Genomic DNA, 15,393 nt, shown 5'->3' with positions numbered 1-15,393 from the left:
ATTTATCTATCGGTCGAAGTGTCTTGCGAAATTAAAACGTTATATGAAAGCGGAAAAAGCGACTAGTTGATATGATTTTCATCTATGGTGATCTATAGTCACTTCAGGTGATCTATTTTAAATGCCTCACCCTGTATGTCAAGATCAAGGTCATCGGAGCTGTCTCCCCTATTCAGTATACAGCGCCGGATTAAGGAACTTTTGGCCTAAAGCGCTAAGAATTTTCGGACCCCTTGAAAAAAATTAAAAGTTACCAAAAAATAAACATTTACACATTTATTTGTGTTTGTTAAAATAAAATAAATTTGTTAACATAAATAAATTTGATCTATACATTTTGGGTCGATTTCGTTAGCGACACCTGTTTCTTTACTATACTAGACTGCCTATAATAAGAGAGTCACCAATTCATCACGTGATCTGAATCGTGCTCTAATTGGCTCGGGGCGCATGGGTTCGAAAAGGTTAGAACGACAATGACAAGAAGATAAAAGCCGCAGCTTGTGTCACTGTCATTCTAACCTTTTCTGAGCGCCATGCGCCCCAAGCCAATCAGCGCGATTCGAATCGCGTGATGAGTTGATTACTCTCTTACTATACTCTCTACCCTGCACTACCGTTCGAAGTTCGACGTCGAAGGTCGAGCATTTGTATGAATCCTACATTACGACCGACGAGTACGTGAACCGCAGGGCCGGGCCCCTCGCAGCGACCGGGTCCTGAAGCGCCTCATGCACCTCATATATAATCCGTCACTGTCGGTATATTTACGCTAATTATTATTTCAAGCTATAAACGTGATTTGTGACTGTCCAGTATTTAAACTCTCATTCTCTTAAAAATAACAGTTTCAAGCAAAAATTTACCAATGGCTACGTTCAGCAGAAAAAGCAACTATGAAACTGTCGTAAAATTCTTGGATATGATTGGTTTATACATTTAGATCCAGTGAGAAACTAAGGGCAAGACTAATCATATTAAAGAATTTTACAATAGTTGCAAAACTGCTTTTTCTGCTGAACGTAGCCATTGACTGTTTTACTTAACTTTCCGAGAGCTTTCTTACTACACTATTTTGAAAGACGTGAATTTTAGGATACTCTGTATGCATATCTATTCAGTCATATTGATATTTTTTAGCAGCTGCGTCATAGAAATGTGTATATGAAATACAGTTGCTTAGGATAAATTATAAACACACACACATACATATGTATACAAATTACGTTTTAAAAAATGGGCAGAAAAATGCGTTACCTTCGTAGTTGACCATTCCATCGCCATCTAAATCCGCCTCCTTGATCATATCATCGACTTCCTCTTCAGATAATTTTTCACCGAGATTCGTCATTACATGTCGCAGCTCCTTCGAGGATATTAAGCCATCGTTGTTCTTATCGAACACTCTAAAAGGAAACGATCAAAGTGCCAAATTGCCAGGCTTATCTACATCTTAACGATAGGAGTGACAAACCAATTCATTTACACTTCATGCAGTGCAACTACATATCTGCAATCTATCAGACTCTATCATATTGTCTTGTAGTAATATTTTGTCATAAAATTCGTGTTTGGCTTATATTTTACAAAACTACAAAGAGCCAAATTTTGCAATTTTGTTCTTGAAAACAATTAATAAATGATATGCTCCTTATTCGCGGTGCGAATATGTGCTTTATACTGACATTTTATCTCCTAGAATTATTTTTACATCATGAGATCTTTTTAGCTCCATTTTTTTTACGAAGGCGCGTATTGCAAATTGGTTTATAAAAAGTTATAATATATAAAATTATGTTCACTCCAATTGCACCGTATTACATGTCGCGTGAGATATCAGAATGAAATTTTATTGTCTTTTTAAAAAAAAATCACTTTGTACGAGCTTTCAGATGATTTTCTTGATTACGAATATCGCAATTAAAACACTTCATACAGCGTTTTAGCCATAATTTCAGTATAAAGAAATTCGTCTCCATAGTCTCTCCTGTCGACCCTTAAAAGCTCTATTCTGCCCGTGAACAAAAGTTGCCTCGGGACGTTCTTTCAATGCAATTGTCCCAGAAGCAATTAGGTACTTGGAGTTCTTATGTATAGTAGAGAACTTATTACCGGAACGCCTCGCGAAGTTCGTCTTCCCCGTCGGCGCTCTTCATCTTCTTCGACATCATCTGCAGGAATTCATTAAACTCGATGGTACCGTTTCCGTCTTGATCCACTTCATTCACCATATCGCGCAATTCTGTCTCTGAAAGAAATGTATTATCGTTTGCTTTATACATCGCCGTTCCGGACATTTACTCGGATTCATTCTGAATGCATTCGAGATCCGCGAAGAGTAAATTACTCACCCGATGGTCTTTGACCGAGAGACCGCATGACAACCCCTAATTCCGCCATCGTAATCGTGCCATCTTCGTCCTTGTCGAAGAGCATGAATGCCTCTTTGAATTCTGAAATAACGGAGTTTCTCGTCGTTACCATACTAAATTATCGTACTCAAGACAAATATTATCTGATATGTTTGAAACGATTTCTCGGGCATCTTATTATGCACTGATTAAATGTTACATAATTGCAAAACTCGATAAGAACATGTAATAAATACATTACACATGCACATAATTAGTTTTATTTTTATTATTATATTGATCATTTCTATTAATAATAAGATATTTGTCATAGAAATTAAAATGTTTTTTAAATAAATAGTTTATTATACTAAATCGGCCATTTTGAATTTTGAAAATTTGATTTTAAATTAGTTGTCAACAGCCAGCTCAGATACGAAGTTTTAAATTATCGAACTGACAAAAAAATTCATGCTTCAAGGTATAAATATGGATTGACGCTTTAAACTTTGATCCTAAATCTCTTCAATTATATGGTCTCAATTTGATTTATGATTGATGCTTTATCATAAGATCATCTGACACACAATTCCAAAATCGCACAGCCAGAAACAGGAGATTTTTTTCGATTACGCTTTTACAAATTGGTATAACTTGTTTTACATACAGATTTTTATACAAAAAATTTTCTTAACCCTCTACTGCTCTGTATGAGGCGAATGTTCATTTCAAATTTGATTTTTTAATTGCACGGATCCACATCCGCATAAATATTAACTCTGAGAAATTTTCTAACTTTTTTTTACAACCTTTAGATTATATTTATATAGTCGTTTTCTCAATTTCATTAAAAATTTTAAAGATGTTAATGCGCATTACATCTGAACGCGACGTTCATGGCGAGAATAATATGTAGATATGAATCAACTAATGCAGCTGTTGCAGCTCAAAATTTAATATAATAAATCAATGAACCAATCGATATCTCATCCTTTTCTTCTTACAAAATTGTCGACGCAAAAGTAAGTAAAGTTTTATATTAACTCGACTATAAATAAATGTTTATTACATGAAATTCAACGTAATACTATAGAATTATCTACATTTTGATATTATTTAAAATATATTACAGTTTTGAATATGTTACGCTTTAAATAAGCAGCAGCTATAAACAGAAAGTTATACAAAAAAAATACAGAAATTTTTTAATAATTTTATTTTGAGGTATCAATTTTAAAAGTAGAGTGATATGTAATCAATATACAATACCTATATGTGTTACCTAAAACACCAAAAAGTAAAACTACATTTTTTTATGTAAAGGACTTTCATTAAAGAAATGCTACTATAATTCTTATTTATTGTAGAAAGATGTAAAACGATACAGTTAAAATGGAGATGAAATAATAAAAGGATTTAGAATGTAAAAATGACTTCAATTTATTCTTACAATTACCTGAAAAAATTAAAATCACGTGATCTGATAAAATTATATGGCCACGGTGTACTAAACAGTAACACATGTACAGGCACAGTGCGGCATTTATACGAGAGTACCAACATTTATTAGCCGAGCAAAAGCAATGGAGGGTTAATTAATATCTGGATTTTAATAATTAAAAAAGGTGCGTTATATTCATATATATACATATATATATGTACAACATGCTTTACCTTTTTTAATTATAAATAATTTTATATATACATATATGTATATATGTATATTATACACATATACTAATATATAGGCCAGGAATAAATTAATTTATGAAAGTTTTCTCTCAATTTTTCTATCTCCCTTTTGTCTAGTATTCTAAAGAATAAGATTATAATGAGAAAAAGTAGAAGAATGCAAAGATCGCAATAAGTTAGATCGTGAATTAAATATTATATAATCAATATTATTGCGTGTCAACGATGATGTTATTAGAGATAATGACCCTGACGGCCCATCTGCGTGTCATAAACTATACATCAATTATTTATGTTGAGGGAGTTTATTCGTTTAGATTATCTAGTAAACTATTTCATTATCGGTATCGTTTGAATTTACTATGTGTTCTGTCCCTTTTAAATTATTTCTAACTCTCATTATAACTGATTCAGCATCAAGATATTAGGTAAACAGGAAAAACTGCTGCCAACTGGCACACACTTGCACATATAACAATCACTTTTATGTCTTTCATGTATCTGACGACGCGTTCAAAATGTCATTCTTACATACACAAAATGTATAAGACAACATGAATTTGCGCAAAGAATAAATATTAATTATTAAAAAAAAACTGTTTATATATTTTATAATACAAAATATTAAACTGATATCACGAATTTCAGAAATATTATAAAATTGTAATTCTACAATACTAATTCTACATAATTTATTATTGATTTACTAATTGTTTTACCTATTTTATAATTATAATATTGAATCATTAAATAACTCACCTGCTACCTGATCTTCTGTGAGTCCATATTCGGACTGAAACAGAGAAAAGGACGAACATCTATCATTTCGTACAACGCATAATGCAATCTTGTTTCATCTATGAATTAAATTTCTATAAATTAAATTTCTATTATACACATGCATACAGTGACATCTATAAGATGTTGCCCCTTAATTATAGGCGAATGATCTTACTTCAACTATTACTCTTCTATGATCTGTTCTCGTACGATACAGAGAAGATATTGAAGAAATTTTGGCGAGATGCCAAACGCTAGAAACTCCGACACGAAGGGAGGTCGTATAATGAATTATTAATAATAACGTGTCGCAACGTGATAGCGAGTCTCCCAGCGAATGGCTCTATTCGAATATACGTATCAATAATATTCACACGAGTTGTATTTTTAACAAAAATTTCTTTCTTAATTTCAACACTTCACGCACACGGTTTAAGTTTCCGCCGTTCAAAGAAATCTATACTCTTACTTACGCTCAACTGTCTAATTTGACCGTCTATCGTGCTCGTTAATCTGCGCAGCTGTCCATATGCGTGCGTGTATCTCTTTTCTGTTTCCGCCATGATTCAAATGTTACGCCGATCGTGCCGGGAATGTGTGTTGGAAGTGACCCGATGATGAGATTATGCAAGATTATACGTTAACTGCGAATTCCGTGGCTGTGTCTAGCGTCTGTGTCTCGTCCCAATTACCGTCGAGTCTCCATCGAGACCGACATTTCCCTCCCATTACAAAAGCGCGTCATATGCGACGTCCGGCCCGTCAATGCGTAAAAAGAAGAAAAAAGGAGAGACGTAAACCGCACCTTTATGACAAACTTCCGGAATCGAAGTCGATGTATGTTCGCGGATTCATCAAAAGCTGTACTCAAAGAGAGAAAGAGAGAGAACCGAATGAATCTAATATTTATCGATCAAAAGCTTCCTCAAGGCCATTGCTATTGCTGAGAAAGAGAGGTGCGACATATCCGAAAGATCATGCTCCCCCTTTTTTTTTTTTTTTTTTTTTTTCTATTTAGATGAATAAAATTGAGAAGACGATGTTTGAACTGGTCCTAAGGCCAACGGATCTCGTCGTTTTTCCCGATAAAATGAAACATCGACGATCGCATCTGATCGGGCACGGTATTCCGTGGTAATCACACGGGCGACACTATTCGAGGATATGATAGCTTGCGATTGAGTAAAAATAGCCGACGCGACGCACGTGTGGCGTATAGAGAAATATACGCGCGCTTGGAATACGAAGTTCGCGCGCCTCGCGATTCGACCGGATGAAATCGAGGAACGTGCCGCGATTCGTTTATCCTGTCCGTTTCACTTCGCTTTTCGGCAACTTCAACTTTCGCGGTCGTACGCACGCATACTTTTCGCGTACGCCTCGAGAAGGAAGGACACGCTTGCTGTCGCGGCGCGGCTTCCGAACGCTCGGATGTCGAGCGCGATTGAGCGATAGTGTCCGCACGATGACAAAGAGCGCGTTTGAGACTTCGGCAACCTTAGTCTGTTTTTAACTACCAGGTCCCCTCTACGATTAGACGCTTAGGTGACTTCCCCGCTTCTCGCGTTGCATGGACAGATATTTTACTCGTCATAACTTTGCGCATTAACGAGTACGAGAATAAATTATCGGCAATGTAATTTATATCATACTGTTTTTAATCACAATATCTTCGTTTTTAAATGTCAATACTTATTGCTTCTTGCTTTTCGAAAGATTCATGTATTTCTATTTCTGGCGTTTCTCTATATGTAGACATTCGAACATAATAGATCTAGCGTAATGGGCTTTCTATGTATAATAAATCCATTATTTAATTGCCTTGAGTCTTAAACCATATAAGAAAAATTAACCAATCATAGTTGATTATTCTTCTTCTATTTGACTGTGATTGGTCAATTTCTTACAGTTTAAAACTTCAGCTTAGATAAGTTTGTTGTAGAAAGTCAATAATATTTTAATAATATGTATTAATGTTAATATTAATATAAAGTTATCATGTTAATATTAAAATACAATATCAGCAAGAAAAAATATTCAATAGTACAACTCTGCTTGAAGAGAGATATTATAAATTTAATTATCTTGATAATTCGCTTGACATCACTTTGAATGTTTTTGTGGAAAAATATATCAATAAAATGGAAACAATTTTCCAAATATAATTTAAATCTCTTGTACAAAAATTAAATTTTACTTTTTGAAAGGTCATATTTAATATAATATAAAATAATAATTAAGTCATACGTGATAAACTGATAAAAGTATGAAAGATAATGTTAAAATTCTCAATGAATAAATACCTCTATACGTACATGACACAGAAATGATATGAAACGTATAAAGGCTGGCTTACAACAGATTGTCGTAATAACAATAGTTTACAATAAGTGCAAAATAGTAAAATGCTAGAACTGCGTACATCATACACACGCAATTTGCATGAAGATCAAATAACGGATCTATTTGAAATTATGAACAGTCACATCTGGAAGTGCAATCCCAAAATAGAATAACGCGATCGAGGAGCTATCGCTAATTATGCCAATAATGACAAAACGACTATTTTCCTTCGGCATATCTTGACAACACATACGCGTTACACATTAGCTGAACATGAGCAACTTATCGATCGCTCATCGCGTATACAACTGGGTCAGATCGTGCCGTATTTATTGCCAATGTACACGCATTACGCGAAGCGCACGCTAAGTTGACAAAGGCAGCTCACGATGCGATTCGATTCGTCACCGATAATTTCGCTCTCATTTCTATGAACAGAAATAATTTATAGATAATCTACTCACGTAAATCATCTGTGAATATCGCTAATGATTTTACGGCAGACTGAAAATAACTGATCAAAATCAACTACTCGCATACTTGTAAAGTTTTTTGAATAACTTTTACAAGATGTTTTAAAAAAATGTTAAACTTCATTTTAGCTCAATTTCTATTAATGAAAGGCAGTTTTTAAGAAAAGTGGTTGCGTGGTTAAGCATGAATAAATTGAGTGATACTAATAAATAATTAAGCTAAATACTAAAATTCTGTAGAAAGGTATAATAATATATTTTAGAACAAAAACGAGATTTTTGTTATTAAAGGAATTCTAAACTAAAGTGAAGCCCGAATCGTTGTTTTATCGATATAGGATTTATATAACGTTTGATTTACGTGTATCGACAATCGACACATCACTACGTACTAATATATTATATATACATCAACATTGCATCCACACATACGCCAAGTTTTCGTAAAGATTCATCATATCGAATTAGATGTCTAAATGTAATTCGATCGTATAAGTATAAAAAAATTTTAATTTCAAAACAGGCGTCTAAGGTAGGCTTCCACTACAATGCCTTACTGATGAGTCCAGTAGTGGAAGTTAGGACGAAACGCCATAATTACGTGATATTCTTCGCAATATATATTAGATTAATTTAAAAGGATTTAACGATATTATTGGCTCATTGCCCTTATCTCTTTATATTAATTGTTTAATTTCAAAATTATCTAGGCATAAATTCCACGTTATATACAGACTAGTATTAGGTATAATATGACATATGCGTGTACTTTAATTCTAGAAGTTTCAAACATAATATATGCAATAATCCTTTATGAAAATTATTGCGTTTAATCGGCAAAATAGACGACTTTAAGATCCCTTATTCAAGTTCAGTTTACAAAAAAATTCTTTATTTCTTATGACTTGTAGGATAAAACGAGGTATAGTAATTTGTGGACAGGTTAACAAAAATTTTCATATTGTATGAAAGATTAAAATTGAATAGTGTGTTGTGTGTATTCAATCAAATATACAAAACATATATTATTGTATCAGTAATATATGTTTTATGTGTTTAATTGAATACAATATATATGCGATCTCAATCTTATCCAATTAAAAAATTTCTATTAATCTAAAATTACTTCGTTTTACTCTAACTTCAAAAAATATTAATATTTTACATAAGGTAGAATTCAAATCTGTCATTAAAATAAGAATTTTGCGAAATAATCTCTTATATTTTCTCTTTCTTACTTTGAAGATGACATAAATTAAAAAATGTGTTTTTGAGTTATATGAATGAATTAAGTAAACATTATCTTCTTAATCATCAAGTGTGAACTATAGCTTAATTTCATAAAAAATTAACCTAAAAAAGAATGATTTAAAAAAAAAAACGTTACCCAGTTAATCAGTCAAAAATGTATAACTTAATTACATAAAAAAAATCGTCAAAGTCGTTACAACTGAAAATGTGATTGTGAAACAAAAATAACATTTAATTGTTATAGTATTTGATTAATCAACCTTTTGTCAATTTGAAAAATAGTTTTTTTCTTTTTTCTAAGAAACTTAATTTTTTAAGTTATGTCACTTTTGAAGCAAAGGAACAATTTATGAAAATATTTATGGCACATTGAGAATATTATAAACCTACTAATCTCTTTGCAATAAAATGAAGATTAAGGAATATAAAAAAATTTACTCACAAAGTGATTCTAGACGAAATATTTTGACCTTAAATGATGTGACAGTGATGATATTAGCACTCACCAGATTAATAGTAACAATGAGATCATATTGTTGTCGTTGTCCCTTCTTCTTGTTTTTGCCGGTCTTTACGGAGGCCGCCTTGGGTGTTACTTTCACTTGGCCTTTCTGGGCTGACGGCTTCTGGGACGATTTCGCCGCGCCCTTAGCACCCGGCGCAACCTTCTGACCAGCTACTGGCGCTTTCTGACCGGAAGCACCTTTTTGGTTTACATGACCCACGCCATCCGCTGGTTTGTTGCGTGCCTGTAGTTCAAGAGACAAAATCTCCTTTAGGTGTTAAGTACAACGAAATTTATTAGAGATAATCAAGTACGACAAATGTAGGACGAAGTATATATGTATGTATAACAAATATATGTCAGGTTTCTTTTTTTTTTAGAATAATTTTAATAATTTAATTGTATATTTGTGTAGTTATTTCGCGCACATAATTTTTACATTTTTTAATATTTCTCCCTAAAATATCATAATCAAATTACCAAGATAATATGATCCCAATATGAATTTAATATTATGTTTATTATGATTATACCATTTCAGTTTACCAATTCAGGTAACGATCTGTGTCGCTATGACTATGTGTCAAAAACGATTCAATATTTTTACGAGAATTATACATTAGCCCATTCATATGTTTTGTGCATGGATAAAAATTTACATACGTGTTGTCCAAAAAGTAAGAATAAATTCTGCGAATATATAAAATAACAAATCTATGAAACAAGAGGAGTACGTTGACTTTTTTGTCAATAACTCGAGACAAAAGAATTCGTTTAAATCGGGATCGAATCGTTACAACTCTTTAGATAACCTAGAAATAGTCTTTTTAATTAATAATTAATTGAACGAAAGACCGGATGCTTCGCGTGGGCTATAATGCCGACAAGATAATTATAGAACTCACTGTCTAATATGATCTTGACAGAGTCTACATCTTATGTACACGAGTTGCGAAAATACGTAATTCAAGATTTTTCAAGCGTATGACGATGCTGCGGAATTTCTACTTTCGTGTTCTATTAAGGCAGTCCTCGGTACTTACAGTCATTTGCCGATATTATCCACAGACAGCTTCTAATTTCAAATATTTTCAACACATTAGAGAACATAAATTCACATGCTCTTTTATTTTAAATATTAAATATTGCTGGAATATCACAGCGTAAGTATTGATTTAAATACTAAATTTATTATCAAAGTGGAAATGTCTACTAGAAAAAAGCATCTTCTGGATCGTAAATTAATTCTAGATTTACGTGACTATTCTAAATATTCTATAATAATATAACTATAAACTGTAGTGTAAATAACTACATAATATCACAATGAATCGAATATACGACTAATAATAGCATTCCTTATGAATGAAACAGTGATCTAATGTACTAATGTAGCGATTATGAAGCAATGTATATTCCTGAGAAAGCGGACTGAAGGTCTTTAAAAATAAAATAAAATAAATTACGTGCGAAATGTTACATCCCAATAATACGAGATAATTTGTGCAAAGTTCTTCATAATTTTATTAAGATCATCTTAATTGACCTTTCGAGCGAGATTCTGCATCTTGTTAATAAGTAAAGTCCCGAGCCAAGATAAGGTTTATATTTAACTTTCTTTATACTTGAGTTTATTTTAACTTTTCAATCTCCTCAAAGTCATATTTTCTTCGAAATACCGCCGAAATATTCTCTCCAAACGCATTCGTATAAACAAATTTTACCTCACACTTTTAATTACTTCTCGTTAAAAAAAAAAGTCAATTTATCTATATATATATATATATATATTCTATCAATGTATTATAATATATTACAAAATATTACAGCAATTACCGTATGTTACATTCTTCAGTAAACTTCCCAACACGTGCTAACATAGAGCACAGAATATTGCGCTACAGCGAGCTTTCCTTCGTTCTCTCACTCCGCGCGGTAACAACCCGTAATAACCAGGGTCGCGGTTGTCGCGAGAGATTCGTACGAAAACATGGAAAATAGTCGGCGCATCGATCGGACCGGGGCATACGTCGAGTGTGATCGTTCGTTGCGCATGCGACGAAATGGATCGATCGCGCGGTTGTGTATCAAAAGTCTATTAAAACAAGTACGGAAGTGCATTATTTGATATGACATCTACATGTTTATCCCCGCACGCAGTCGTCAAGGGATCCGCATATGTATCGAGGGAATTGTTAATGTAATTGCGCTAGGTGATATTGTGAAACTCGCGTGTACAGAGCTGGCTTTGTACGTTGTAATTTTCATTGTAACGCCTTTCTTGTCTTTCCGCCCATCTTTACCAAGGCGCAAGCGCACATTTCGGAAAATTTAACTGCAACTCGGTCAGATTTCGAAGTATCAATGCACGACCCTGCACGACTCCGGTATGTCTTATGAGTTCCCGTTCTGGCGAAACGAAATTACTGGGTCGTTTCTAGAATTTGTTAAAAGTCAAGATATATGTTGGGAATGTTTTACTTTAATCGTTATGTTCATTAGTCATGGCTTCTAAAATTGCCAAGTATGCATGGACATTTTTATAACTGTCAATATAAGCAGACAAATTAGTAACAACTGTAATACCTCGAGAAATTTTATAATAAAGCTTCTTTCTAACATCTTCCAGTAAAAGTATAGGCTATTATAGAAGTTACATCATTGTATGTTTTAATACAAAGATATGACTAATAGTCGTTAGCAATGGCATTAGCAATGGATAAAAACATGATAACCTGCAAACCTTCTTCCTGGTATCTTTAAAGATAAATAATACCCGTGAAAAAGCTTCAAAAATATGTTTTAAATTGTATACGCGGAAAAAAGATTTATTGAAACAACTAAGACTTCGCTAATCAACAAATCTAAAGCTGTAATCAATTTTCTATGTAAAGTAGCAAAGTTGGACAACTGCAACTAAAATTAGCAATTATATATAATAATATTTATTATAATATAGCAAAAATAATTTGCTACGATAAACCAATCCAATACATCAAATTTTTAACAAAACATGCTAGCTAAGATGGCCCATACTTTTGTTGTACCGCAATGAAGGAAACTTGTTATATTAGCAATTTTCATCAGCAAATAAGAATTCAGCTAAACTGAATTAGCTGATAATTGCTTAGACATAATTTTTGTGGTAAACTCTATCAAATCTTTTTAGTTATAATTTATAAACCGAGCAAGCTATAGCTCCGCTGAATCGCCGTATATATAATTCTCATATTCTTTAGAAGTTTCTTAAAATATAGTACAACCGTATTGTTAAAAATAGTATCAAAATTTCTGCACACACACACATCATCACCATTATACATAATTAACCTGGAAATCGTCACCTGCACTCTAAAAAATAGCAGTGTTTCTACAATTTTCACTGTATCGGTGTTAATACTAACATTATTATTCCAGATTATTTATAATGGTCGCTTTAACTGACTCATTATCGTTTGCATTATATAAATCATGCGCAGTTGACCAACGCTGACAATTTTCAAAGCAGAGTTAAGACAAGCGTTTTGAATGTTCATTATTAATTTGAATCTTCTTTTGTTACAAGTTGCGCATTTCGTAATTCCCGTGCAACCACACGATGTCCTCCCTGTACAAAATACATTAATTTTGTTAATCGAAAACGCCAAGAAGGCCAATACACTTGTTACGATTTGTCTGTCAAGTGACAGTCGACTCGCTGGGGTTCAAGACCACTCGATGTCTCTCTCGTATCCGTTGCCGTGTTATTTGTAAAGCTCGTTTTTCGCTATTGCAGAGGCGAGCTGGCCGTAGGTAGCCTCGCTCCCGGGGGAAGGGAAATTAATAACGATCGCTAATGGGTGCTTACGAAAGTTTGCCGGTGGCGCGCGGGGTGTAGAGGCGGATGACTTACTTTCATCCGGTCGATTAGATCGGATGGCGCGTGCATCGTGTCCATTTATCGTTCGTACGCCAGCACGTATAGTGTGTGTCATAGTAACACAGTTACGTATGTACGTTGAGTAGCGACCGCGGAAATGTGGATTTAGGTCGCTAACTGCGGGTGTTTTACATTACGGCATAGTGCGACTAAAGGGTTGATTCAGAGACTATCGATTTTATGAGTCCCAAATGGATCTTTGATAGTCATTACTTATCGTCAATCTACGTAGGTATACATATAGTGCCTATACGTACGCCGTCCAGACCAAAAACAGAAAACGATATGAAATTCCAGAGTCGTAGTGTTGAATATAAACCGAGAGAGTAACTCCGCACACACTAATAACTCCAAATGGAACTTTGATAGTCATTACTTAATCGTCAATTTACATATATGTATACGTCATCCCGTGACGTATATAAATTGAAAACAGAAAACGATATTAAATACCAGCGTTCAATATGCCGAGAGAATGAACTACGTACAATAATATTGTATATAAAAATATTGTGTATATAAAAACGCTAAACTCATCGTAAAAAATTAAAAAGAATTAATTGCACTAGAAGCTTAAAAGCGATAAAAATTTATTTGCATATTACAGAGAAAATATGAAAGAGAATGAAGCATAAAAGCTAATAAGTATATTTCTATTCTCTTGGTCACGTTCTGCATGTTCAGTTTGCATATATATGTACTGATAAACTTCTGTTGACGTCAAGTTATCAATTTTGTAATTAATTTGCGTTTAAACTTTTACACTTTGAAGCGTTTTAGGTCAAAGCGATCACTTTGTTCGAGTAGATATAATTATTAATAATGCATCGATAGGCGCACCGCCTGTGATATGTTGATAAAAAAATTAGTTTTGATTTTCATCAAATTGTATCGCTAATGTTCTTTGCATATTAATGATCTCTTTATACATAATTGAATACGACAAACAGATTTACGATAAATGTCAATTTAAACGTCTTCAGAATATTAGTAGAATTTGTCGAAACAGATTGACAAGAGAAACATTTTTAATGACTACTTATAAAACCGTTTATCATCAGACTTGTTTCCGTCATTTTGATATCACTGTCTAATTAGATCAAATCTCGAATACACTTGTGTGCAAATCAACGAGCTCTGTAACATTGTTATAAATTTGAAAAATGAGTCTCTCAAACTTTTTTCAAGCCACGAGACGCAGCTGACATTTTTTTCTAAAGGAAAACAAGGGTCACATAAAGTGAATTCGCGTGCCGCACAGTTTTATCTAGATCGTTGCCTTCTTAAGGTAATGTTATGCACGTCATATTTTTCTTTCGACAATACATATGGCTAGCTTTGTCTCACTTCGTTACTATTACTTTTTTCTTTAAAAAGATGACAATATATATACAGAAACGGACGCAAAAAATGTTCTTAGTAGAAATCGGAAAAATAATATCACGAGATATAGACAGTTCTTGTACTGCGGCTGAATGCATCTTCTTACATTATTAATATTATATGCCATTGTCTCTCTCTCACGAAAATATACGAAGAATAATTTCTGAGAGATAAGGGGGTTTAAAGTTTAAATTTTATATATGGCTAATTATAGACTACGTTTAGATAGTCACCTATGACCTAATAAACACGCTGAAGTGCGTGCTCATCATCGCTCACTAATACCTATTACACACGACTCATATGGTCACATTTAAACATATAGTCTATAATATAAATCCTTATTTTCTCAAAAATTATTTAGAATAAAAATTTAAAAATAACTTTCTTACTTAATTTTTCGAGCACTATTTTGCTATAGAATTTTGAGTTGCGAATTTAGTATATCCTGTATAATCGACTGAGGAATTAAGACTTACAAAGGAACTATATATCTCTCATCGAATTTTGATAAACATATAGAATATCAAAAATATTTGGAGATGGAGGTAAATTAAAAAAATTTGACATTTTCTAAAATAAAATTTGTTTATATTTTTATATACCGTATTATACTTTCAAAGAAATTCACTGAAAATGAAAAATCCGATATTTTTTCAAAAAATTATTTGTGCTCCTAAACTTTAAGATAAGCAA

The 15,393-nt window shown here is 33.0% G+C and overlaps 1 protein-coding gene across 3 annotated transcripts in view; it reads right to left on the bottom strand.

Moving 5' to 3' along the window:
- The window catches only part of LOC108771790 (neo-calmodulin), a 35,676-nt gene that overhangs the window by 4,652 nt on the left and 15,631 nt on the right, over window positions 1-15,393 (bottom strand). For 2 of the 3 annotated variants that reach the window (XM_018537152.1, XM_018537153.1), the window contains 5 exons: window positions 9,397-9,639; window positions 4,803-4,836; window positions 2,352-2,453; window positions 2,113-2,248; window positions 1,258-1,406 (listed from right to left, as the gene is read on the bottom strand). In XM_018537152.1, coding sequence (XP_018392654.1) covers window positions 1,258-1,406; window positions 2,113-2,248; window positions 2,352-2,453; window positions 4,803-4,836; window positions 9,397-9,639 — 664 coding nt within the window. Of the gene's footprint in view, window positions 1-1,257; window positions 1,407-2,112; window positions 2,249-2,351; window positions 2,454-4,802; window positions 4,837-5,296; window positions 6,517-9,396; window positions 9,640-15,393 lie in introns of those variants that run through there. The other variant, XM_018537154.1, reaches the window with a different exon arrangement.

Source organism: Cyphomyrmex costatus, unplaced genomic scaffold (assembly GCF_001594065.2).
Source record: "Cyphomyrmex costatus isolate MS0001 unplaced genomic scaffold, Ccosl1.0 scaffold165, whole genome shotgun sequence".
Lineage (NCBI taxonomy): Eukaryota > Metazoa > Arthropoda > Insecta > Hymenoptera > Formicidae > Cyphomyrmex > Cyphomyrmex costatus.
Note: the sequence above shows the minus strand (reverse complement) of the source record. Positions and strands in the feature narration are given on the sequence as shown.